At 28.5% G+C, this 27516-nt stretch overlaps 2 protein-coding genes and 1 non-coding gene across 3 annotated transcripts; 1 reads left to right on the top strand and 2 right to left on the bottom strand.

Moving 5' to 3' along the window:
• Positions 1-1367: 1367 nt before the first annotated feature.
• Positions 1368-22516, bottom strand: LOC129913533 (prolyl 4-hydroxylase subunit alpha-2-like; the record flags this gene model as incomplete). Its single annotated transcript, XM_055992265.1, has 14 exons — positions 1368-1493; positions 1552-1717; positions 1783-1830; positions 1891-2361; positions 2556-2730; positions 3084-3240; positions 7150-7281; positions 15457-15510; positions 15574-15739; positions 15830-15883; positions 17799-18260; positions 21308-21444; positions 22035-22225; positions 22335-22516. Coding segments are annotated over 14 exons (2487 nt in total), but the record flags the coding sequence as incomplete, so codon positions are not given.
• Trnam-cau (transfer RNA methionine (anticodon CAU)) lies at positions 11385-11456 on the top strand. Its single transcript has one exon. It is a non-coding gene; the product is annotated as a tRNA-Met (tRNA).
• Positions 22517-22596: 80 nt separating the features above from the next.
• Positions 22597-23276, bottom strand: LOC129913532 (uncharacterized). The gene is made up of 2 exons (XM_055992263.1): positions 22854-23276; positions 22597-22759 (listed from the first exon to the last, which is right to left on the bottom strand). The coding sequence occupies exons 1-2, from the start codon at positions 23042-23044 to the stop codon at positions 22597-22599; spliced, it is 354 nt and encodes a 117-aa protein (XP_055848238.1). The 5' UTR covers positions 23045-23276.
• Between the last annotated feature and the right edge of the window lie 4240 nt (positions 23277-27516).

Here is a 27516-nt window from a genome sequence, read left to right as displayed (position 1 = left end):
GCATATCTTGCCATATGGCGTTGAACGAGTTTTTTTTACCATGTATACATACCAGATTGCAACATTTGCGGCCGCAAAGCATCGCAAAATTCTATATTCCAAAATCAAATAATTTATTTTTTCTAATTTAATACATTTGTACCTACTTTTTCCTTAGGGGCGTTTTGTCACTGGTGTGGGTCGTTTTACCCAGCAAATGAGTTACAAAACGCCCCACTTGAACTTTTTTTAAACGATTTATATAAAATATATGCTGACATATTTTAGTACATATGAATATTCCAAAAGTAAGAAAAAAGACTATACTTTTTATATATACCAAAAAAACTATTATTTTCCTTTATTTTTTTGGTTTTATTGAAGATTCAAAAAAAGTGGGGCGTATAGTATAGTTTTACCCTAAGCAGTTTCGGAGATAATCCGATTTGAAAAAAACAGTACACCGTTAATAATGATTTTCAAAAAAAAAATGTTTTCATTGCAAGATAGACCTTAGCTTAAAACTAACATTTGAATTTTTTAAACAAAATCGTTAGAGCCGTTTTCGAGATATTTCAATTTTACTGAAATCGGTATAAGACAAGTACCGTTATTTTTGGTCCAAAAAAATTAATTCCAAAAACCCCTCTGGAGAGTCGCCAAATAACGCTACATACCAGGTTTGATATTAATCGGTCCATCCGTTTAGGCTGTAGCTCCTTATACAGACAGACAGACAGACGGACTTCCGGAACCCACTTTTTTGGCATTGTATGGTAGAAAATGTCATGGAAAAATGTTATCTCAACTTTTTTTTTTACGAATGCATAACTTGATATATGTATAGTACCTATATCGCAAGTAAAAATGGAGGGTTCTAAAAATATAGCAAAAATATTTGTATGCATTATTCCACCAAACGAACAGCCTACACTATGTAATTTGTCGGGTGTATTTTCAGTCTTTCTTCAACCTTGATCTCAATGATCATCAAATATTTTAACAAAATTTTTCAAATTTGTCTCCATTTAAAAAAAAACCACCCTTTTATCTAAATTCTTCCGATGCACTCTTTTGGCTCTTGATTCTCATTGCAAATGAAACTTTTATACCATATTTTATTTTTGTACCATCATGGGAAGTAGGTTTATTTTTGAAAATATGTTTCTGTTGCACTGAAAATAGTAAATTTTTAGATTCACCGTAAAAATAACATTGTTTTGATCTCGTAAGAAGATAATTTAAAAGAATTTTTGATGCAGTTTATTAACGTTAGTGGCTAAGCCCCAAATGGAATTTGTTCTGACTTTCCAATAATAAAAATGCTGTACCTATATAAATTTGTCCGGTGTAAAATAAACTTTAAATCAAATAGTAGGTATTCATTTATTTATCGTTAGTGAATCTTTATACATTCTATGACTAAAACTTAACAGCACTCGGCAACGAATCGCTTATCAAATCACATGGTCTCGCAAACTCTTGACCTCTTTCTTTTATCCATCTATTAAGAACTAAATTTAAAAATAAAAGTTATTTTCTTTTATTTCGTAGTATTATTTTCCAACCTACCCCATTTAGATCCAACCAATACAGGACATGCTCCATGCATTGTCCGGGCATCACCATCCCCAGAAGTATGCAAGTTAAACCAAAATACTGCTGCACCTTTTTTCGGTTTCACCAGACTTTTGATATATGGAAAAGCTGTTCCACCTCCTTGTTCAACATCTGACAACTGTTAATAAATTGAAATTTCACTGTAAAACAATTAAATAAGGTCTTAAAAGTTTAAATCCTTACATAAAAAAGAACAGTTGCAATACGATTATCCTCAGTATGTCTCTTTCCCTAAAAAAAATGAAAAAAAAAATGAAAACAATAACAAAACCTAATAACCTAAATACCCACAAAAGGAAAAAAGTCATAATGTTGACTGTAATGTCCTCCAATACCGTAATTCGCAAGTTGATGTTCTTCAGCAGCATCCATATTCAAACTTGTCATATCGGCAACTCTTTCATCAATTATTTGAAAGACTTTATCAGCTTCTTTGGGGAAAAATACAAACTGACTGGTTCGGACATTCGAAACTACCGAACCATTTTGGGAAGTTACAGTGGCACGTGTCATTTTATTGTTAGCCATTTCGATAAGTTTTTCAATTTCAGAATCGTAAATGACATCGTGATATAAAACAACCAACGGATCCAATGATAATTCTTCGACTTTAATAGGTGCCAGCAGGAGAAATGGATGGGTTTCGGTGAGATAACCACATTGGAGATAACTTTCATCAGATGGAGAGGGTTTTAAGTGTTCGCTGCATGTTAGACGGTAGGCAATAGAACTGTTCAATGAGTTCAAAACATGAGGTATTGGCTGAAATAAATATAAACTTGTTCTTGAAAATGAAAATCAATCATCCTTCTCAAAGGTATGCTTTTAACAACTTTGAAAAACTTTCAATGGCATATGCCTTAATCTTTTTTCATACTTTTCATCAAGTTTTTTTGATGAACTGATCAATCTTAAAGAAAGCTTCTACCTACCAGAAAATTCCTTTAAAAACCCACCTCATGTTCATCCTCAATATCCTTCGATTTCTCAGTTAATTGATGTTGTGTGAAATTCTTGTGTAACTCCAATACCCTTATGTCATTTGGAAAGCAATCCCTCAATTTGTGAGTAATTTCCGCTGCACCCTTAAAATCCTCTATAGGCCGTATCAATAAATCAAACAAGATTTTGCTTCAATTTAATTTCACTTATAACATCACAATATTACTTCTCCTCTTTTCATACCTAATTTAAATTTGACTTCAGCCAGCATTTCCAAGACTTCTGAAATTTGGCATTTGGTGTAACTTTCGGTCTTATCCAAAGCTTCTGACAACCATGCATGTGCGGCAAGTAAATTGTTGAGTTTTAAAGCAACTTGGCCAAAATCAAAGCAATCTTTTGCTGACAACAACTCTGAAATGCTGTAAAATGAAATATGTAATAAAAATGATGAAAGACAGATGTGATAGAAGGGAGGAGGGATTTGTAACCCGGATTCGCAATGACATCCATTAAAACAGAAAACTCACATTATTCCTTACTTGTATTTAATGCCACCTAAGACTCCTTGTGCTATATCCTTGGTATTCAATCGATAAATATGCTGTAGACGCAATATACCTTCTATAGCTCCTTCGTAGTCATCTTGTCCCGATGGAGTGTAATTGTCTTTGACTATATCGATATTTTTAAGAACATCTAGAATAAAATGAAAAGAGGAAACAGAGGAGAGAAATCTTGTTGTGAAAATGTGGTAAATTTATGCTTGAAGGATTTTCAGATATAATTTATGTTTATTTCAAATTTAAGTTGTTTTGAGGTCGATGAAGGGAAAACATGTACTGGAATATAAGGATGAGATATTATGTCACTTCATTTTTTGTTCACAAACAGTTTTTAAATTTTAGCAATCGAAAGGAGGGGAGAAAAAATGAGTGCAAAATTTTATTCGGATCCATAAATTTTTCAGAGTTACTACCATTTTCTTTTCATTAGTGTACCTATCTATGAACTTCAAAAATGCGTACTTGTCAACTTTTTTCCAATTTTTGTTTTCAAAAATGATTTACAAAATACAAATTTTTTAATGCTCGAATGCCTAAGTTATTCACTTCCCATTATATTTAAAGTCGCCATTAAAAATTTAAAAAAACAATGAAATTGCGTACACTGAGGGAAAAAACAACTTAAAATCAACGAAAACCACGTTGATTCAACTATTTTTCGGAATGATTTTGCGTTGAAAACGAAAATTTTAAAATCAAAGTAGAACATGGTTAGTTTAAAGTGGTTTACCGTTATAAAACGTCTTTAAAACAAAGTTGTTTCAACTTTAAAAAAAAGCATCAATTTATTAAAAAAAAAAAGAAAAACTGGACAGCCGTTGGGGATCGAACCTACAATTCTTAGGTTACTAGGCGAAAGCCTTACCAACGTGCTATCTCACTGTTGAAAATTAGAGTGATAAAATGCAACAAAAGCTGAAGTCCGACAAAAATCAAAAAATTTCTTACGTTGTTTCAATTTTATTTTGAAGAAGTTTCATGTTAATTTAACGTTGAACATTTTACGTTGCGTTTTTTCCCTCAGTATACAAGTTATAAAGTTTCCCTTTTTAAATTTTTAATTAAAAAAAAAAGGTTCTATAGCATTTTTTTTTTTTTTCTTAAAACTATGAAATTTTTTTGTTATTTTGATTTGCTTATTAAATTTTTAAGAAACAGATTGAACGATTAAGGGTATTTTATAAAAGTACATAAAAGTGGACCACATTTGCATTTTTTTTTTATTTCAAAGTAGTTTCTTATTAAGAACAAAAGCTTCTCTGGGCTTAAGAATATGGCCATTTTTTCAGATTTCTGAAAGTTATGTTTAAAATTCGCAAGTATTTATTGAATAGGTACTGAACAAGGTTGAAAAAATTATTTATTTAAAATGCATTTGTTTTCCATTACAAATTAAAAAAAAAATATTTATTGCAACTGAAAAAAAAAATTCATTGAAAATAAAATTTTTATTGCAACTGAAAAATATTTGCATTAAAAAAACTATTTATTGCAACTAAAAATATTTCTTATTAAAAAAAAATGTTTTTCAAATAAAAATGTTCTGCTTTGAAAAAAAAAAAATTTTTTTTAAGCAAAATATTTTTATTTCCAATTAAAATTTTTTTTAATGCAAATTTTTTTTGGTTGTAATAATTTTTGTTTATTTGAAATGCATTTTTTACTTGCGATATAGGTACTATAATAGGGCAAGTTTAGGATTCGTAAAAAAAATCGAACTCGAGATAACAATTTTACATGACATTACGATGATGAAGAATGCCAAAAAAGTGGGTCCGGCAATTCTGTCTGTCTGTCCGTCTGTGTGTACCTCGAGCTACGGCCTAAACTAATGGAGCAATTTTCTTCAAACTTGGTACTTAACAGTTTTGAGTGATTCCTTAGAGGACAAATTGAAATTTTGTTTTTAGGAACAAAACTAACGGTACCTGTCATGTAACGGAAATAGAAAATTTAATTTTTTTCAAAAACGGCTCTAACGATTTTGATTAAAATTTTTGTATGTAGTGTAACACATAAATGGCTCCTTTGAGTACCGTTATTAATGGTACCTGCGATAGAACGGCTTTTTTGCTTTCTTAATATCTCGTACAAAACTAACCCGATTTCAACGAAAAATTTTATATAAAAGCGTTTAAGTAAAGGCAATATTAAAAGTTTAGAAAACTTTCAAAATACACATTTTTGGATTTTTAAAAAATATGTGTAAATTTATTATTTCTTCAAAATGGCATACCAACTTTTTTTTTTGAAAAATGTTAGAAAATTTTTATATATAAAAAATTATTTTTTTTAACCGTTTAGAAGATATTCGTATCCAAATCGCAATGCATACGAGTCATAAGAAAACTATTGAAATCAGTGAGCATTGGTTTGGATACGAATATCTTATAAACGGTTAAAGCAATCAATTTGATTCCAAGCTATTTTTTCTAGAACGTTTAAGCCCCTACAAGAATATATCTTGCTAATTTGAAAATAATGAAGTTTCAGTGAATTGGAAATTTTTTAAAAATATAAAATGTTTTTATAATTTTTTTTAACTTTGACCTCGAATATCTTTAGAATGGTTAGATTAATGAAAAAAGTTAACAATACCTCTTTTGTGGAGCAATCAATTTCCAATAAGAATATGTCTTGCGCGTTTGATTATTATAATTTTTCAATTTGTTACAAAATTAAGAACAAAAAACGAATTTTTAAAAATTTTCTCGATTTTTGGACCTCAAATATCTATTCAACGGTTAGATAAACGAAAAAAGTGTATAAGGCCTTTTTTGTAGAGCGTTCAATTTTCTCCAAGAATATGAAAAGAAATTTGCTAAAAAGTCAATTAATAAAAAAATTATTTTTTTTTAGTAGAAGCTTGATGTAAAATGGAAAATTGAAAAGCGGAGGACCTTCCCATTTTAAGATAAAGAGCTCATATTTGGTGTGTATATTCTAGAGGGGTCTAGCAATCGATTTTTCGGAGTACGAAATCAAAAAAAAAAATTTCGATTTTTTTGACCCACCCTAATATGTATATATATATAATTGATTTTAAAAAATTTAATTTTTATCAAAACACACTTAAGAAAACCCTTTACAAAAAAAAACATTTTTTTTTGTTTTCTATAAAAATAAAAGTTGATAATTTTTACCTAATTTTTTTCGAAAACTGACTTGTTGTGGTTTGATAAATATTTAAAATTAGTTTTGAGGGTTAATTTGTAAATTCGCTGCGTGGAAATTATAAGGTTTTATGTTTTATATAAAAGCTTACATACAACCTTATAATTCTCAGCCAGGAAATTGTAAGTATAGTAAAAAATCAACTTTCAAAAATTTAGATAATTTGTCAATTTTTTTATTTTTGTTAAATGAACAAAAATTTTATTTTGTAACTAGATTTCTATTCCTACATTATTATAATATAAACTAAATTTTTAAAACCACATTATTTATATTTTTAAACATTTAAAAACTAAAAACAGGCTTTGTTTCCCTAAAATCAAGAGTTTAAACCCTAAAAAAATGTTCATAATGAAATACTTATTTATTTTCATAACTTTTAATTATTTGTTACCAAAAAAGAAAAATTAATAAGGTATAAAGTTCACGTTAAACTTTTAAGAAATTTACGTTTAAAAGACTGTTTATTGGGACTCGAAAACTATAATGGGATAAATGGCGGCAACCCTATCCGGTTTTTGTTCAGTTTTAATATTTATTCACAAATTCATCCATAAATTGAATATTTTGTAATTTATTTCAAGAAATCGTTTGTTCAAAACTCTTTCCAATATTCAATTTTTAGACTGCTACTCAAAACTTTTTTCTTTTTTTTTTTACTATAGAATTTTAAGGGGATTCAATCCAAAAAACGAAAATAAAACAACCTTTCTTTCAAACTAGAAAATGGAAACCTTAACAGAATAATTTCGTTCATAGTTCTTTCTTCTTGTATCTGTGATTTATAAATTCCTATCCTATCAGTTTCGCATCATAAAATGGAATAAAATTCTTGAAATACTAAACATTTCTTTTTGTTCACACTCACTTGCTCCACTTTCATAATCCATGAAATTCCTCATCTTCTCCCAATCCAACGACAGACGCTTCATCATCAAATAAGTGTTAATTGGGTTCTTAAAATACTCTTCGGGATCTTCTGCATTGTCTTCTTGATTGCCTTCGAACAATGAAAGCTTTCTGGAATTTATTTTAATTTTTTTTTAGATTTATTTTTGATTATTGAATTTATTTTCTTTTCATTTTTGAAAGAAAATTCTCAAAGAAATATAAGAAGAAAAATTACTGCTTAAGATAATCCAATTTGTTCTCGTTGAGTGTTATGAATTTTTCCATTTTTTCCAAAAGAAATTGCTCATGGTCGACCAATTTTGTCAGCTTATGCACAGACGAATAAAACTCACAACTAACCAAAGTCACTGTTAGCCAAATAAATGCGATTACTTGGCTAAATGAATTGCTTTTCATTTTCTTTTTTTTTTTTTGTAATTTTTGTGTGTTTTTTTGTTAAACTTTAAAAGTCCCTCTCTTTGAGTTAAACTTTCTTTCTATATCACAAAATTGTTATGGCAGTCAAAGTTTTGAAGTTTAAATTAGAAATGAAACTAGAAGTTGAGGGATTGAATCAAGTATGAAAACATTTCGCGGCGCTTTGTGTGTCGAAGGCTAAAGGTTGTTATTCTTCATACCTAACTCTGTTTAAGCTCATGCAAATCAATATGATGATAAAATTTGAGATTAAATTTATTCATAATATTTAGAGAGGTTTGATTATTATATCACAAAAGCCTAGGGCAATTATTTAAACTTACGACGATGTTTGGTCTTTTGGCTCAGAATGTCAAAACATTTATGATTTTACCCATTATAACGCTTGGACCGAATATTCGTAGTTGATGTTAATTTGTTTTAATTTAAATATTTTTTTTTTTTAATCTATGTGCCGGTGCAGATACTTTAAGGTCAAAGAACTTATCCTACCACTGACTGGTCAAATGATATAATAAAAGTTATAATGATAAACATAAGGGTTTACCGGTAACCAGTTTCAATGTTTAGATGTCATGTCAATAAAAAAAATATTTTTGATTATTTAATTTCTATATTTTGGAGTTATCTTTATTTTAGGTGGACGAATATTATTTTTAAGGTGATTGTATCAATCAGTGTTTTAACTTGAGTTCCTCTTCATAAAGGTGTTTTTTTTTTAATTTTATTTAAAGAGTAAAGAGCGTAACAAAATCCAATATAAATTGTTTGTATTTAGTGTTAATCACAAGTAAGTACATACTTTGTTTTTGTGTACCTTTTCTAGACATTTAAGTTTTGAACTAAATTAATATTTTTAAATAATTAAAAAGCTAGAAGCCGAGTCATAATTGTAAAATTAAAATTAAGTTAATTGAATGAACGGCTTTTGAAAGAGTGGTAATTGAACTCAGATTTTTGAAAAAAAAAAAAATTATTGAAAAAATTTTAACATGTCGTTTTTTAAACTTGGTCGTAATATAAAATGCATTTATTTTCAAATTTTTTTGGCCGCATTTATTATGATTTCAAATTATAAAAGGAAATGTCAATATGTATTACGGTTTATGAAAAAAATTAAAAAGTATTTGATTTTCGAAGAACTTTTTTTAATAAAAGTTTTGAAAAAAAATGTAACTTATTTTTTTAACTTATCTAAACATAAAATTATTTTTTATTCATTTAATAACCCTTATTGTTGAAAGTTAAATATCAAAAATTTAAAGTTCCTATTTACCAAAGGCTTTGAGAAAATTAATTATTTCAATGCAAAAATTCAGTTTTAATAAAAAAAAAAACCATTGAAATTGAAGTAATTTTTCATTTTTTTGTCAAAAGTGTGATATATTTTACCTTTTTTGCTTCAAAATTCAACTGATAATATTTATGACCAAACATTTTTTTTTAAATAAATTCATATTTTATTAGAAAAAGTTTGGAAAAAAGTCATTTTAAATTTTTCTAATAACATTTTTTTTTTTAATTCTGAGTTTGAGGACCATTTTTTCAAAAAGTCTTGATTAAATTTAGTGGATTTAAATTTAAGAGATAAGTATGAGCTTCTGGCTTTTTAAAAATGTATTTTAAAATATTGTAGGTGTTGCCGTTGTTTTCAAAATATTTTTTTTGTGTTTGAATACAGATTGTGAGAAAATTGCATTTATCGCTTAGATGATGGAAGATTGTTCTCTACTCCCTTATATTTTTTTTCTTTAAATTACCTAGAGAATCTTTTGCTATCATTTGTTTTTTGAAATTTAAGCAAAAAAAAAAATGGTTTTGTTAAAAAAAAATTAATTTTAATTTTAAAAAACAAACACCGGCAATTTTTAATCTATAGACTTTAAAGTATTTTTAATTACCCACGTTTGAAAAAAAAAATCGTCAAAATCAGAGCTGTTCGGCCGGGTTCCCGAATAATTTGCTTTAGTTACTCTACTAATAGTTATATTTAGTACATTTTTCTAAAAACATTAAACTTGTAGGTTCTTAAATAAATATGTATTTTTATTAATTTTTTTTAATCAATTGAGAATTATATTAAGACTATGTGTTTAATTCTTCTTTAAAGCTGAGCTGTGTATTGTATATTAGTTCCTTTTGAAATGCAGTAGTTAAAGAATTTGGTGTACACATTTATCATGAAAATCAAGAATTAAAAACGTTTTTTACTCAGGTCATTAGAGTGCAAAATCGAACTACTGCCGGGTCACTGTGGTGTATGCGTAACATTATATCGAACAATTTAAAAAGTAATTATAAAAATTTTATTGCTGACCGAAAAGTTTTACCAATTACTTGTTTATTATAATTGATATTATAGATGTTTGTTTGCTTCTTTGAAGAAGAATTTTATGTTTAAAAAATAAATTATTTTACATATCGTCCCCATTAGGCCCTAACCAAGAAATGTTCAAATTAATTTTTTTTTATTTGTTTCCGTCATTGGTAAATAGGTAATTTGCAATTGTTGAATAACTTTTAATTTGTCAAAAGTTTAGACAGAATAATGTATAATTTTGAACCCGGTCACATTTTAGGACAGTGATTTGAAAATTGCCCTTTACAAGCTTTCAATTTTACACATTCAAAAAGTATGTAGGTATTTGGGAAGTTATCACACTGCACTAAATAACACAGTTATTATTGTAGTAAAAATTGTTTATCCTTTTGTAAAACCACGCAAAATGTCTGTGCAATTATTAAGGACAAGTCATTTTTATTTAAATTACAAAAGAATAATGCGAAACTTTTTATTATAAAAACACTGTTTTTGATTTCACTTTAATAAATAAAATCCTTAGGAAATAATTTTCAGAAAAAAAATATTGAAAACTCAACCAAACAATTCAAAAGTTGATGTTTGTGACAGCCCATCATACCCATCTTACCTGCTATAATTGTTTAAAATTAAAAAAAAAATGTTTTTAATTATTTCCCAACAAAAGCTACCCCCAAGGTAATTAAATTGAGACAAATCATATGAAGGTGGGTAGGTGGGCCGAATTGATTGAAATTTATAGAACCAGTTAATGAACAAAACATACTACCTACCTATTTAGTGTTTCATAATTAATTTGCTGAAAACTATAATAAATATTTTACATTTATATTCAATAGTTCAATGAATTTATGTGATAACTTAATTATAAGGAATCGGTTAATAATTGAAAGAATTATTTTTCTGATTCATTTATAATTATTTTTGAGGTTTGAATTGAAGTTTCCTTTTAACATTGTAAATTGAACTAAATAAAGCTCCTCATTCTTAGGTATATATAAAAACTGTTTAAAGACGAACTTTCTGTTTTCGAAATTCAATGAAATGTAAAAAGATGAAGGTACCTACTTCGTTGACATTTTTTTTTTTTTTTTTTTTTCATTAAAATTTTAAACTTTTTTTGTAGGTGTAGAGAGATAATATTCATTTGTTTCAAGGCTGCGAAAAGTATGCTTTTCTCATATATTTATCATCTTTTAGGCAGCTATGAATCAGAGTTTCAAAATAAAACCTAACTAAACAGTATACTTTTTGGCGAAGTCTACTGAAGAAAATTCCATGAAAATACATACCAACATATATCTTTCTACAAACCTACAACATACATACATGTAAATATATACACAGTTCAGGTAGAATTTAAAGCGAGCAAACACAATACACAACACCACACTGTTGTTATTATCAGAATAATCATCCAAGTTCTTATTACTCATTTGCCACCCAAAAATACAAGCAGAGTGGCGCAGTGGAAGCGTGCTGGGCCCATAACCCAGAGGTCCGTGGATCGAAACCATGTTCTGCTAAAGAAGTTTTTTTTTTATTTCACAACATTTCTCGTGATGCATCCATAAACCAATAGACAGTGTATGAAAAGCATTTTTGAGTATATATTTAGGTAGAAGGTAGGTATCAGGAATGGAAAATGACATTTTTTAATTGTACTGAAAATTTTATTTTTATTGTACTGAAATGGGTGCAATTGTATTGAAATATAGTTTTCATAGGTACGAGAAATTAATTTAAAATTTAATCAAAATGTTATAAATTGCAAAAATTCTTAAGTTTTCTATATACATTTCGTTATTTTCAGCGTAAAAGAGTAATTTTTATTTTATTTCGGTAAAAAATATATATGGGAAAAAGTTATTTACAGAAGACTACAAGAAGTATTAAAAAAATGAAAAAAAAAAAATGCAAAAATGTAATGTAAGTCGCAGGCGACAAAAGTGACAATCCCCATAGAAAAATCCTAGTCGACCGACTTATCGTGCGGCTAAAATCCACTCGTAAAAAGTCGGCATTAGATTGCAAAAGAATTCTTAAGAGACAGATTCAAAAATTGTAGTGAATTCAGACAAATTGTATTTTTGTACTCGAGCAAACTCATTTGTATCGAATTCGATACAATTGTATCGACTTTTCCATGCCTGGTAGGTATTAATTAAAAGAAATTTTGCAGTAGACTGTTGAAGTTGAATCAGGAAGTGATGAAAAAAAAGGTATTTGTGAGAAATTATGCTTACCTACTTGAACAATGTTTTTTTGTGTGCAAAAAAAAATAGGAAGCTATAAATATACACTACCTACCTTGAAATATTATTAGGCCCAAGTATAAAGTTTTATATTCTAAACTTTAAAATTGGCCTGCTATTTTGTAATTAATATTAATTAATTAATCAGCACCGAAAACTAATGAACAAATAAACAAATAAAAAAATGAAATTTTTAGAAAAATTGATTCTTCAGAAAAAAAAATATAGCTGCCTACTTTTTTTTAATCCAAAAATTATCGTACATTTTAATCTGTAGTAGCGGACAAAGTTAAATGAAAAAAAATTATTAGTTTCAGGTATTTTCTCCAACTGGCGTTAAAAAAAATTGTATTGGAGTGCTTGAAAGGGAAATTCATAACTTAAAATCTCTTATTTGATGAAGTGTAATTTTAGCCTTTAAATTAATTTTTCAATTATCTAATAGGTATATATTTAAAAAAAATACTACGGCTTTTTTTTTAAATCCCTAAACATTTTCCCTTAGAATTTTTTTTTTAATTTTATTTTGAATCTCTCAAATTCAATGATTATTTTAACTAAGATCATTTAAATTGGCAACTATTTGGTATACCTCTAAAGTGGTTATCCATCGATATTCTTAAAAATACAATCTTTTTTAAATAAATTTGCTGGTTGAGGAATTTTTTTTTTTTTTCAAAATTTTGTTTTGAACTGTTTTGTTTAATTTCCTATTTGTTAAGAATCTGAATTGAAAACTCTCTTAAAACAGAGACGATAAGGTTAGGAACGGAAGCTAATATCCCGACTAACTAACAAATTTGCCCTATAAAGCTTTACAGGTGTTAATTTAGCTCCTGTAAAGCTTTATACATAGAAGGGATAATGTTTGTTGGGATCATGACTCTTGACAGTTGAGTAATATTACACAGAAAATAATATGACCCCCTAAAAACTAACAGATTGCCATATTGTTTTAGTGTCCATACATTATATGAGGAAATCTTATTAAAATCAACGATTAATAAGGTTTTTTTAAGGAGATTTCTTATTATTTTTATAGAGAAAATCTTCTTAAAATTTGAGTGAAAAATTCATTTTTGTTTTCAACTTGGCACTAGAACAAAAATCGCGATCAATATTTTTATGGCAGGTTGGTTCAGGTGGTAAGGTGTGCGCAGTGCGACCCATGATTTAAAGGCCCCATTTCGATCCATGGCCTGGTCGTCTTTTTTTTCGTATCCTTTCAAAACCCTACAAGTGCAGATTTTAAAACAATAAGGAAAACCCGATTGTTTAAATAAGGTTTCCTTCTTGGATGAAAACCATTGAGAAATCTTATTGTTTTTGTTCTATTTTATGTGGTCTATTTTTCTCTGTGTATGTCAATTTGATTTTCAGAAGATGTTTTAGATTTCCAAAAAATTTCATTCTAAAACTGATAGGTATTTCGAATATTGAAAGTGTAAAATTAATGCGTGATTAATGAAAAACACTGTAATTCACTATTAGAGTTTAGAGCCCCCGCACACTACAGACCTTCTATCAGCCGATAGTTTAGTCGGGTTGGGCACCCAGTGTGCCGGTGAGCGCACAGGCAGCCAACTAAACGGTCGGGTCGCTATAGGAAATATTTCAGTTTGAAGGCAATTGTGTAGCAAAACCAGCGTTGCCACAAAGTGCCCGATCGGGCCATTTGGCCCCCTATTTTATAATTTGGCCCTTTGCCCGGGCCAATCAGAAATGGCCCACGAATCCAAATTTTAGTAGATTTATCTTCATATCGTGCTTAGTAATAATTAGAAGGCTTTACAAAATTAAATATAAATCATCACTATGCATCGAAACTACAATATGTTTCCACCACAAATAAATAGGTATGTATGTACAAACCTGGACAAAATTATTTTTTAAAGTAAAACAATTTATTTTTGCTCAAAATTATTATTTATGCAATGAAATGAATTTTTTTTAGCAAAATTTTAAGAACGCTTGTGATAAGAAAAACTGAAAAAATAGTATGAAATTTCATACACCCAAAATGTGAAAAATTAAAATATCTAAAGTATTAGAGCTTCTAGAAAGGAACCATTGTGATTTTTAGGCTTAGTGAATCCAAATGCATTAAGTTCAATTAAAAAATTTCTTAAAAATGTTAACAACCAGTAAATAAAAACGTAGGGCGTATGAGTGATTTTTACTAAAAGTGAAAATTTCATTTGCAAATTATTTTGTTAATCGCAAAAATTCGCACCCGAATTTTGATATTAAATTAAAAAAATAGTCAAAGTTATCATAAATCTATGTTTCGAAGCAGAATAGTAGGGTAAACTATAACAAAACACTTAGACTTAAAAGCAATAAAAATATCTATATGTGGCAGACTCTTTTCTACTGTCATTTAACTGAACAAAAAACATGCCATTAATGCATTAAACAAAAAAAAATGAACACAATTTTAAATAAATTGTAGATGTTTTGGCCCACACTTTTGTAAAATGTCCCTCAAAAAATTCCGAAATGGCCCTCTCTGCTTTTTTCTTCGCGGCAACGCTGAGCAAAACAAACTTTTTTTCCGATCAAACAAACTTTTTGATCGGCCGATACTTAATCGTTGTAGTGTGTGCACTCTCATACATTTTCATTCTGATTAAGAGACCGACTAAACTGTCGGCCGATAGAAAGCTTGTAGTTTGCGAGGGCTCTTAAAATACAAAATAGATACGTTTTTGAAAAAAAAAAATGTGTAGCTATAAAATATTTAAAAAAAATTAAATTGTCAGAAACTCATTTCAATATACTTATTTTGCTTTTTTAAACAAACCATTGACTTAGAAGCCGATTGACTATTCTTAGATAAGATGTATGTATATTTTTATGTTTGGCAATATTGGAAGTTCATATCATCCCAATTTCAAAATCGTTATCTCTAATGATAAAAAAAACACAAAATAATTATCAAGGCATAAATGCATTTCTTATGTTTAAAAACAACCTCTTATCTTTAAGCTTTTTGATAAAATCAACTAGAAAGATAGTCAAACAAAGTTCATAAATATTCTTTTAAGAAAAACAAACAAAATTGAGAAGTTGACAAAGCTCAAATATGTATTTAGGTAATTGTTATGAAATAAAAACGTATTTAATTATTGTTTAAAAAAAATCTTATTTCAGGTATTTTTGTTTTATTACTATCAATATTTGGCAACAAACAAAAATATTTCTATAAATATCACACATTACTTTTTATACACACGCACTGATAAACAAAATTATGAATTTAATTATTCACGTATACAAGGTCTTCTAAAAATTTGTTCCTTCTCACGTATCCACTTGTTACAAACTTGAAATATATAAAAAAAAAAATTTCTCAGATAAATTTATAAGTTAACTTTTGAAAACCTACCCCACTTGGAACCAACTATGACAGGACATGCGGCGTGTAATGTATTCGAATCACCTTCTCCTCTTGTATTCAAATTATGCCAAAAGATGCATGCACCTTTCTTTGGATAGACAGCAAGTTCAACATTGGGAAATACTGTAGCACCTCCTTGTTTCACATCACTCAACTAAAGATAAAAAAAAATAAGTTTTTAAATAAGTAGGAACTCAAATTATGTATTTACTTTCAGTCAGGAACAAAAGAAAAAGGGACTTACATAAAACATGGCAGTAGCTATACGATCTCCAACATATTTAACAACTTCGTTGGTCTATAAAAGAAAATATTAGAAAATAAAAAGCTTTGAACATAATAAAGAGGTTAAAAAGGAAAAAGACTTCAAGTAGCAAAAAAGTTGTTAAATACGAATAGGTACAAGAAATCCAAGAAATCCAAGAATCCTTAAAATTTCAAGTTCAAGTGGTTAAAAATATTTACCTACCTCAAAAATGCTTAGATTTTAAGGTATAATTATTCAAACTATTTTAAATTTGAAATAAAAGCAAATTATAAGGCTCTCATATTTTTAAATTTTTAAGACATTTTTTTTTTAATTTTTAAGATATTCTTGCTACCAGAGTTGTAAAAATATCAATTCAAAAAAAAAAAAATGCATTTGAAATAAAAAAAATAAATTGCACGACTGGGGTCGCACGTACTTGCTCGTATGGAAAAAGTTACTCTAATGTTAAAGTTTTTCATTGAATAAAATAAGGGAAAATTTAAAATTTGATATTTTCACGGATTTTCGTTAGTGGTGCAAAAAAAATAAAATCTGTTTTTATGAATAATTAAATACCGTTTTAAATGATCTTTTACAAAAAACTAAGTATTCCACTTTATTTCTAGAATAAAAAGGAATTTTTAAAAAAAAATTTTCGAAAATCGTTAGAGCCGTTTTTTAAAACAATAATTTTTTAAATATAAAAATTTTCTAACATTTTTTCAAAAAAAAGTTGATATGCAATTTTGAATAAATAATAATTAATCTACACATAAAAACAAAATTTCAAAATTTTTCACCAACTCGTTTTCAAAAAATTGATTTTTCAAAAAAAAATTTTGAAATATTTTTTAAAAATCCAAAAATGTGTTTTTTGAAAAATTTAAAATTTTTTTATATAATGATTGTTTTAGATTTCTGTATTAAAAATTTGGTCGAAATCTGTTTTGTCGTTTATGAGAAATTCATAAATCCAAAAAAACCGTTCTATAGCAGGTACCGTTAATAACGGTACAAAAACTATTTTTTTTATTATCAAAGGAGGCTCTTATCTGTAACAGTAAGCAGACAAATTTAAATCAAAATCGTTAGAGCCGTTTTTGAAATAAATCAACTTTTCTGTTTCCGTTATATGACAGGTACCGTTAGTTTTGGTCCTAAAAAAAACTTCAATTTGTCCTCTAGGGAATCACTCAAAACTGTTAAAAAAAACACTTCAGTAGTTTAGGCTGTAGCTCGAGGTTCTTACAGACAGACAGACAGACAGAATTGCCGGACCCACTTTTTTGGCATTCTCCATCATCGTAATGTCATGTAAAATTGTTATCTCGAGTTCAATTTTTTTTACGAATCCTAAACTTGCCCTATAGTACCTATATCGCAAGTAAAAATTATTTGCTGCAAATACAAATATTGAATTAAAAAAACATATTTATTGCAATTGAAAAAAATTTGCATTCAAAAAATATTTATTATTATTTATTTGCAATAAATAAATAAACATTTATTGCAACTAAAAATATTTAGCAATAAAAAAAATGTTATTACAACTGAAAAAAAAAATTGCATTGAAAATAAAATTTTTATTACAAATAAAAATATTTTGCATTAAAAGAAAAAAATTTATTGCAAATAAAAATTTTCTGCATTGAAAAAAAAATTAATGCAAAATATGCGCATAAAATATTTAATTTTAATACTCGTCGAACTTCTTGCAATTTTTACTTTTTGACCTTAGTTTATGTCAAATACCCAAAATTAAAGGAAATTCGACGAGTATTAAAAAAAATATTTAATGCGCACATTTTGCATTGAATTTTTCTTATGTTGAAAATTTTTGCAAATAATTTTTTTTTATTGCAATAAATTTTTTGTTTTTATTTGCAATAAACATTTTTTTTATTTAAATTTAAAGCAAATGCATTTTAAAATAAAATGATTTTTTACAACCCTGCTTACTTACCATTGAAATATTAAAAAAGTCATAATGAGTATCATAGTGCCCTCCAATGCCATAATTCATAGTTTGAAGCTGCTCACTAGTTGTCATACCAAAACCAGTCATATCTGCCAATCTCTGGCTTATTCTTTGAGTAACATTATTTGCATTGTCAGAAAACCAAGCAAATTTACTTGTTCGCGATGAAACTGGAACTGATCGTTTTTCACTTTCACTGTATACTGTAGCTCGTTGCAAATTTGGTTTAGCCATTGTTTGAAGGACTTCAATTTCAAAATCTGATAAAACATCATGGTAAAGAACAACATATGGATTTAAACTGATTTGTTCCATTTTCAAGGGAGCAAGTTTAAGAAAAGGATCCGTGGTTGTATTGTAGATACAATGCAGATTGGCAACTCGTTCGGGGAATCTACCTTGGCAGCCCCATTTGTATCTTCGTTTTCCAATGTCTTCTGGTTTTACCTGAAATAATTAAAATATAAAAAACAAAAATTATTTAGTAAAATCTCTTTTTTCCAGAGAAAGATTGAGAAAATGTGGAACTCAAACCAAAACACCCTCTGAAATGACTGCTTTTATGAAATTTGGAATAAATGTTTCATTTTACATGAGAAAAACGTAATAAAAGTGTCCATAAAAATATCTAAAGTGATACATTTTTTTGTTATTTTTTTTGGGGAGGTAGTAAATGTATAGATTTCTAAAGTTTCATTTTAATTTAGCGCTTTCGAGTTTGGATAAAGAAAACTTTTTTTCTGAAAATCTGTTATGATTTTGTTTTTGAAAAATTCTACTCCGGATTGTACTTTTAATTCCCTTTTACTTTTATATGGTTTGTAGTAACTTTCATATAAAACTATAATAAATTAATTGTAACACTTTATTTAGATATAATTTTATTTTAAAACTCTTTATTTACAATAAGTAGCTATTAATTTATAAAAAAAAATATTAAAATTATATACATAGGTAATTTGTTATTCATAAACTAATCACAAACTATTTGTTGGGATCTATTTAATGAGTAATTTTTACACTTCACTCGATTGATGCAATTATAACGAATGACGTTTGAACATTTTTTTAACATAACATTTGGAAAGCTATTCTGACAGTTAAATTTTTCGAAAAATTGGTCCTGATTAAAAATTTTTTTTCAAATGGGTTTTTTTTTTTAAATGGTTAAGGTCTTCCCGCAATAATAAATTGCTATTATTGGTATTAACTATTTTGTGTGCAATGTCTAAAATATAAATTTTTACTACCACTTAAAATTGATCAAAATTATTAAATCAAGTATTGAATTCGTGTCAAAAAAAATCGAGATTTTAATCAAAAAGGATTATAATTTTACAGTTTTTTAATCTGTTTTGTTTTTTTTTTACAAAATTTTAGTACAAAACATTCAAAAATTTAAGCAACTTGAATTTGAAGATCAATTTTCAATTTTTGAACAAAATCAATAAAGGAATTGAATAGCTGAAACAGACCACCTTTACGCCTTACTCTATTCATTGCAAGTATATTTATAACTAAAATGTGTCACCGTTAAATTACAATTAGTTTTTATTATTAGTTTAAGAAAATAACCTACTACTTGATTTCATTTTACCGGCACAGTTAAAAATATTGTTTATATTTATTCAGTTTTTTTTTGTTTGTGTTTATAATTCTTCTTTTGCTTCACATAAATGCGCTGTTGATGATTCAAATTTGGTAAAATGTTTTGTAATTGGGTTAATTTATTTTGGTTATTTGTTTTTACACACCGTGAAATTTGTATGTTGCTTATTTGAACAGAAAATTATAGTTGCATTTGTTATTCATTTAAAAAAAAAAACAATACTCATTCCAAAAATGACAAAAAAAAAAACAACTATTAAGAGAAATTTGAAGTCATATTTCTTCAAGTTAGATAACGTTTGTATAAATTAAGAACAAAATTTTGAAAAAATTGTAATTTTATTTTCGAAAAAATAATTTTTTTTACATAAAAAGAATTAGTAAATATAAATTAAAAAAAAAAAAAATAATAAAAAATATGAACATAGGTACCTACAAAAAATTCGTTATTGAAAGGAAAAACAAAACAACTTACATATAAAATATTCTTGAACTTCAAAAAAACGTAGGTACCTACATACAATTTCATTTATTAAGTTGCACTTTCATAAAAAATTAATCAAAATTATTGTTGTTTAAAAAAAATTAAATTTTTACAAATATTTTTTTATTAATCATGACCTAAAAAAAAATTCAAAAAAAGGGTCCTCTCCTAATTTAATTAAAATTGTATTAAGTTTTGTGTAGTGGTTGAGAAAAATTCAAAATTCAATTGAATAAAAATATTTTGATGTAAAATGAAAAGATGTTACTTTTGTAAATCTTTAGTTTAGATTAGTGAATCAAACTTAAAAGATTTCAGTTTTCATAAGAAATAATATCCAAGCATTAGGTACTGAACTATTAGTGAAAATCATATTGAAAGCTCTATTATAGATTTCTTAAACAATGTTTTAAGAATATTGAGAGAGACTATTTTAGAATGCAAAATATTTTCGGATCGTTTTATTTTTTGACTTATTTTTCCTATAGGTACCATCTAATGATAATATAAGTATATAAACTATAAATTTCAAAATCTATGCAGTAGCTTCTTAGTTGCAAGGTTTTCAATGCAACTAAAGTTAAAAATTAGTAATAAATTGACAATCTCAATAGGAGTTAACTGAGGCGTTCAGAATAATAATGGTTTAATTCCATTCGAAATTTGTTCATTAAAGTGAACTTTGGAAACTCTTCCTCTGGGACTAAAATAAGTTTTGAATTTCATTCTTTCATTCTATTTAAAATAAAACAAAAACCTTTTTTTTAAGACCTTAAAACATCCAACCTGTAGAGAATTGGAATTGACCCATTACACAGCAACACAAAAAAATATAAAAGTTCTGACCTGGGGTTGCGACTAGGTTTTTCATAAATAGTTTTTGGGTTGTTGAAACCGAATCCGAAGTCCGTTTTGACTCATCACTTCACGTTTTCGAGATAACCTCAAAAAATGTCACGAAAACAAAAAAAATTTTCTCTGATCTGGATGTGCGAATATGTTAATCATATAGTTTTTGAATCGCTGAATCCAGATTCGAAGTCAATTTTGCCTTATCACGTCAGGTTTCTGAGATATCCTCGAAAAAATGTCAAAACCAAAAAAAAACAAAAGTTCTTTCGACTAGGTTTTTCATATAGTTTTTGGGTCGCTAAAATCGAATCCAAAGTTTATTTTGCCGTATCACGTCAGGTTTTTGAAATATCCTCAAAAAATGTCTAAACTCAAAAAAAAAGTTCTTATCTGACAAAAACTATATGAAAAATCTAGTCGCAACCCTAGGTCAGAACTTTTATTTTTTTTGTGTGGCTGTGTTATTATTATTCTGAACCCCCTCCAACTGTCACCCATGTTCAAAATAGAAAACAATCATTTTATAATAAAGGTAAAATTTCTTACTTACTTCTGGCAGTATTTCTGGGAAATTTTCCTTAGCTTTTATTTCCATTTGCCACATTTCTCGTTGTTTAATTGTAATTGCATCACTTGGATCAAGTTGGATCATATGATCGAGAAGTGGTATTGCCGCTTTAAGTTTATCTAATTTGAAGAAAAAATAAAAAAAAAAATAAAACGAAATATTAATAAAAATACAAACTTAGAAAGAACATAAATCATTAACTTGAAGGCAGACATTCTTCTAGTCAATAGTTTACAAAATTTAAAAATCCTTTTAAACGAACCTAAACTAACCTTTGGAAAACAAAATAATTAACTAAGAAATTAAAAAAAAAAACTGTTAAAAACACTATAGTATAGTTTTTAGTTCACGGACTCGAAAGTATCAATTTAATTGCCAAAAGATAAAACCTTGTCTGTTCAAAAACAATAAAATCTTGTTTCAAAAAAAGTTTTGTTTTACAGAAAAACAAAAATTTGCTAGTATGGTTCTACTATTATTAAAAAAATTTTTAAATCAACATCAACTTCCATAGAGTTCATGCATCAAAAATAGTCAAAAATATGTCTTCATTAAACATTCATAACAACTCTACCTACACATTTCTGCCAAACAAGTTCAATTGCTTAATTGGATCACATCACTAATTCTTAGAATACAGTTATTTCAATCTAATATCTCTATCTATACAAAAGTTATAATCCTCCAAACCAAACTTCCGCACACTCACCTTGTTTAGCCAAAGCCTGGGCATAGAAGTATAAAATTTTGCCCATATCAAAATCCAATACTTCATACATTGAATTTCCTTCGTTGAATGCAGTCAATGCCGCTTGAAACCACATTGTTGCTACCTCATGCTGACCGTTTCCATGCAACCGATATCCAATGGAGAAACAATCTATCGCAGATAAACTGACACTGTTGCAATCAATAATAAACAAAAATAGTTTTTTTTTTTTTATAACCAATTTTGGCTAAAATCAATTTCATTCTACAAAATGTTTATGTGTGTGTATATTTCACGTACTCATCATAGTGCACTCCATTTAATATCCCTATGGACATTTCCAACGGAATCAGCTCGTAGGTATCTTGCAATCGAAATATTGCATCGGCTGCTTCGTTGAATTCCTCCTCTGAGGGTAAATTCTGACGTTCAGTTGCTATTTGGAGCACATATTCTAGAGAGAAGGAGTGTGTGCATAGGGAAATGAAATAAAAACCCCGTTTTAATATTCATTCACTTTTTAAACAAAAAAGGGGTTTTTGGGGAGGATACCCAACCCATTTCAAGCATTACCATGACCAACAGGATCCTGGAGATAGATCTGCCAGTTTACCCAGTCCGAGTGTAGGCGGCGGATAAGTGGGAATGCCTGTAGGGGATTCATCAAATAAGCGTCACCCTCGAGTTGAGCCTTTTGGTTTTCAGCCTTCATCAGCTCCAGGTTACTGTGTATATGCGAAAGAACAGGCAGAACGTTATTTTCAAAAAGAGAGAATGTTGTTTTTGAAGATACACCCATTTTTGTCTTTAGGCTCTCACCTGCGGATCACGTGTGCCTTCTTCTCAAGAGCACCCAGATAGAGTTCCAACTTATCGATTAATAACTTTTCCCTGGATACCAAGCTCTCTAGACCGATGATGGATAAGGATAAAGCTTCCGGTTGCACGCAATCGAGTAGATTAATTAGAAACAGCAGCACCGTTAGAAGTTTCATTCTGGTAACCTTCATGTTGTGGATGATGGAGGTGGTTTTTTGATCTTTTTTTTTTTTTTTGTTTTTGAACTTTCTGAAACACTTTTATGAAAATAAAAAGAAGATACCACCAGGGGGAAACTTTTCTAACAGACTTCCGTTGTATAAAGTATCGCAAAGTTAACTCTGGCAAAATGTTTTTAATATTTTTTTTTTTTTTGTTTTTTGTTCAAAACACCTTAGCTATCTTAACCACGACCACGACGACGACGATACCCGACAAATGAAGCTTGAAGGCATGATAACAATGGAGCTAGTAGAACGTTGTACGTAGAGTATACTTATTTTTTAATTTGTTTTCTATATTTTTCTCTTCTCTTATCTGAAGGGGTTTTTTTTTTGTCTGATAATCACGAAAATTTGTAGGTAGAATAAATTGTAGTGATGGCATCTTTGAAATTAAAAATTAAAAAAAAAATAACTCAAAATAATATCTAATTGTAAAGTATGAAAACTGGGAGTATACGCATGCAATTCATCTACCATATATGTTAAATTTTCAGACCTAAAGGGTATGATGTTGGGATTCTCATTTCTCAACACAGGTGGTGGGCTTGTTTTGTAAATACATGTTACAGGTGTCGTATATGGCCACTTGGAGCTGAATTGTGTTTTACAAACGGGGCTGTGTTTGTAGCGAGGCGTTGTTCTATATTGTTAGAAAAAAGCATGTTTTTTTGTCCAGGTACCTACATTGTATAGTACAAAATATTGCCATCAGGGTATAATACAATTAACTCTACACTATGAGTCAGGGCAGACAAACAGGAGGTTGTCATTACTTTGTGTCTGTAATAAAAGAACAAAACTTAGATCTTTTTTTAGCTGAAGTGATAGACCAGTTGAAGCCTTATGGGTGCCATAAAAATTAGTTATGCATTCGCAGTAAAAACTCCAGATTCTAATCAAACATCGAATTACCTTTAAACCTACCAATAAGTACTAGAAATATTAAAAAGATATTACGATAAAGCCTTCACAAGCTTCTTTTCTTTGTTAAAAAAAAGTTTAATATCTGGCACTGATGGTATTAAAAATTTAAACTGCAAAAAAGAAAAATAGAATTTTGTTTCCAAAAAAATGATAAAAATTGGTTTGATTACCTATCGTTTTGATTATAAAAAGTGAATAAATTTGTATCTTTTAGATAAGTTATCACACACATTGTGCTGCAAATTATGCGAGATAATTTTGTTTCAATTTTAAAAACAGTAAAACTCAATTTTGATTATGGTTGCTAGTATCACCAAATTCTAACAAATAAATCCAAAGTAAGAGTGGTAATTCACGCAATATCTTCACAATTTCGTCTCAAAAAAAATCAAGGGAGCGCCGCCGCCGTATTATTTTAGAAAATCGGTTCAGTCTTACGAATTACAACGGTAGCGGTAGTAGGGGTCCAAAGATAAGGAGGGCAAGGGCATTTCTGACCATTTTAATAGAAACTTAGCTATAACGGCAAACAAAAAAAAAATGCACGACTGGGTCGCATGAACTTGCTCTTGGAGTTAAAGTTGCTTAAATTTTTAAGACTTTTTATATAGAAATTTGGAAAAAAAAGCAAAATAAAATCTGAAATTAAATTACCCTCCAAAACAAGTATGCAGTTTTGATTGATATATTAAGGTGCATTTTTAGAAAAAAAATTTTCAAAATCGTTAGAGCCGTTTTAAAAAAAAAAATTTTATAAATAATTTTTTGGAAAAAAAGTTTTAAAATAAAATTGTAATGCCATTCTGTAGAAATCACTAATGAACATTTAAAAACAAAATTTCAAAAAAATTCAATGTCCCGTTTTCAAACATTTGATTTTTCAAAAAAAAAAATTTTAATTTTTTTTTTAAATCCAAAAATTATTTTTATTGGAAATTTTATTTAAATTATATAAATGCTTCTTCACAAAAAGTTTCGTTGAAATCGAATAAGAAGTTTCGGAGATATTCGAATTTGAAAAAAAACGGTCCTATGGCAGGTACCGTTACCTAATAATTTTTTTTTCATTGAAATATAGACCTTAGCTTAAAACTAACATTTGAATTTTTTAAACAAAATCGTTAGAGCCGTTTTCGAGATATTTCAATTTTACTAAAATCGGTATAGTACCGTTATTTTTGGTCCAAAAAACCCCTCTGGAGAGTCACCAAATAACGCTACATACCAAGTTTGACATTAATCGGTCCATCCGTTTAGGCTGTAGCTCCTTATACAGACAGACAGACAGACGGACTTCCGGGACCCACTTTTTGAAGTTATACTTCTTATGGGAGGGTGAGTATGAAAATTTACTTTTTGACAAGAATGTCAAAGGGATTATGACGCGATCACCCTGGGTAGCAGGGCTGTCGTTTCACCTTTAGAGTACGCAGTACTTTAGTATTTAAAAATGCAGTACGCCGCAGTACGGCAAACATAAAACACACAACACGTTGCAAGTTACATGTTTCATGTGGCAAGTTGCATGTGGCAAGTTGTATGTGGCAAGTTGAGTGTGGCAAGTTACATGTGGCAAGCTGCATGTGGCAAGCTGCATGTGGCAAGTTGCATGTGGCAAGTTGCGTGTGGTAATTTCCATGTGGCAAGTTGCCAGGGTTGCAAAAAGCTCACATTTCAGCTCAGCTCACAGCTCAGCTCAAATTTCTGGCTCATTTTTGAGCTAGGTACCATAGCTCAGCTCATTTGAGCTGAGCTGAAAGTTAGCGCCCCCAACTTCCAACGCCTATATCTCGGAATTTTGAAGAAAATGAAAAAAAAATTTTTTTGATGCCAAAAGGTAGCGAGGATTTTAACCTACATTTGGGTACAACTCTCATCCCTGTAGGTCCACGCGTTCTCAAACAGGGAGAACTTAAAAGTAAAAAAAAAAAATAGCACGATTCTGAAAAAATAGGCATGATGTGGCGGTTTAACATGGAAGGCGATTTTTTAAAAATCTGACAATGTGCAAAGCGTAGGCCCATGACACAAGCTATCATTTGGCATCACTCCCAAAAATTGCTCTCAAGCGGTTTAGCTTCCAGGAGCGTTCAAAGATTCAGGGATTTTTCAAAAAAAAAAATTTACCCCAACTTTCAAACGCGATTTTCTCGGAATTTTGAAAAAATCGAAAAACCGGATTGTACCGGAATTTTTTTTATGATAAAAAAAGAAATATTTTACTAAAAAATAGAAATATATTTACTATTAAAAAAAACATTTGAGCTGAGCTGTGAGCTGAGCTGAGCTAACTTTTGAGCTTCGTAGCAACCCTGCAAGTTCCATATTGCTACTACTAGTGCTGAAGCACACACAATTCTCATAAAATTACCATATCGCACATTTTATGCGCAATTCATTTACTTTCGTTAAGCATATACCGTACGTTCTGAACCGCACAACATGAGTAAATTTCACAGAATAAATTGAAAACTACATGGACGCAAGGAGGATGAAAGAATTAATTTATTGTTCACTTGATAAAAATGTAAAAAAACGAAGTGTGGATTAATTAATTTAATAATAGAAATTAAAAATATCAAATGAAATTCATTTACATATACTGAATGAGAAGTATAACTTCAGTCGCGTGTACATGTGTACACACACTCTTTTTTTTGGCATTGTCTACCATCGTAATGTCATGGAAAAATGTTATCCCAACTTTTTTTTTTTGTACGAATGCATAACTTGATATATAGTACCTATATCGCAAGTAAAAATGGTGCACCAAGATTTTTTTGTGATCGTTGCATATTTTTTATTTAAATTAAATTGTCTGCAAAGTTCAGGGTCATTCCGCTTATCATTGAGATTGTTAGACTGAGTCTGATGATTGGTTTTAGTAACTGTTTTATCCACCACCCCCTTTTATGGGTATTGTCGATGAAATAGATGCAACGGAAGTTGATGCTCTTTAGCACAATGCAAAATTTACTTGAGTAAGGTTTTCTGTGTATTGTATAGCTACAAAAAAAAACTTGCAGAATTTTTGCGAAAATCAAATAGCGACAGACAACAATAACATGTTTTATTTCGTGAGAAACTGTAAAGGGTAAATGGTGAATAAATTTTTTTATATTATATGTACCTATACCTATTGTTTTTTTTTTTAGAAATAAAAAAAAAATATTAAAATAAAAAATCTAAACTCTAATGGAAGAAAACGAAAATTAACTTGAATTCCTAATAAGATTTGTTCAATGCAAAGAGAATTAAATTGAATAGGTTCTCCAGTTACTATATTTAAGGAGTGGCCATCGAAATGATTATTTAACTGTCTCATAAATCTTTTCTTCCCCATTATTAAGATGTTTTAATTTCGCGTATAAGTTTTTGGACTTAGTTTTATATGTATAAACTCGCAAATTTTTTCGATTTCGCGAATCTTTATTATTTCAAAAAAAAATTAAAACAAACAATATGTTGTTTTGTATATTTTAATTTAATTTTCTTCATTATATCGTGTTTTATTT

Source organism: Episyrphus balteatus, chromosome 3, assembly GCF_945859705.1.
Source record: "Episyrphus balteatus chromosome 3, idEpiBalt1.1, whole genome shotgun sequence".
In the NCBI taxonomy this organism is placed as follows: domain Eukaryota; kingdom Metazoa; phylum Arthropoda; class Insecta; order Diptera; family Syrphidae; genus Episyrphus; species Episyrphus balteatus.
This window is presented reverse-complemented; position numbering and strand designations above follow the sequence as displayed.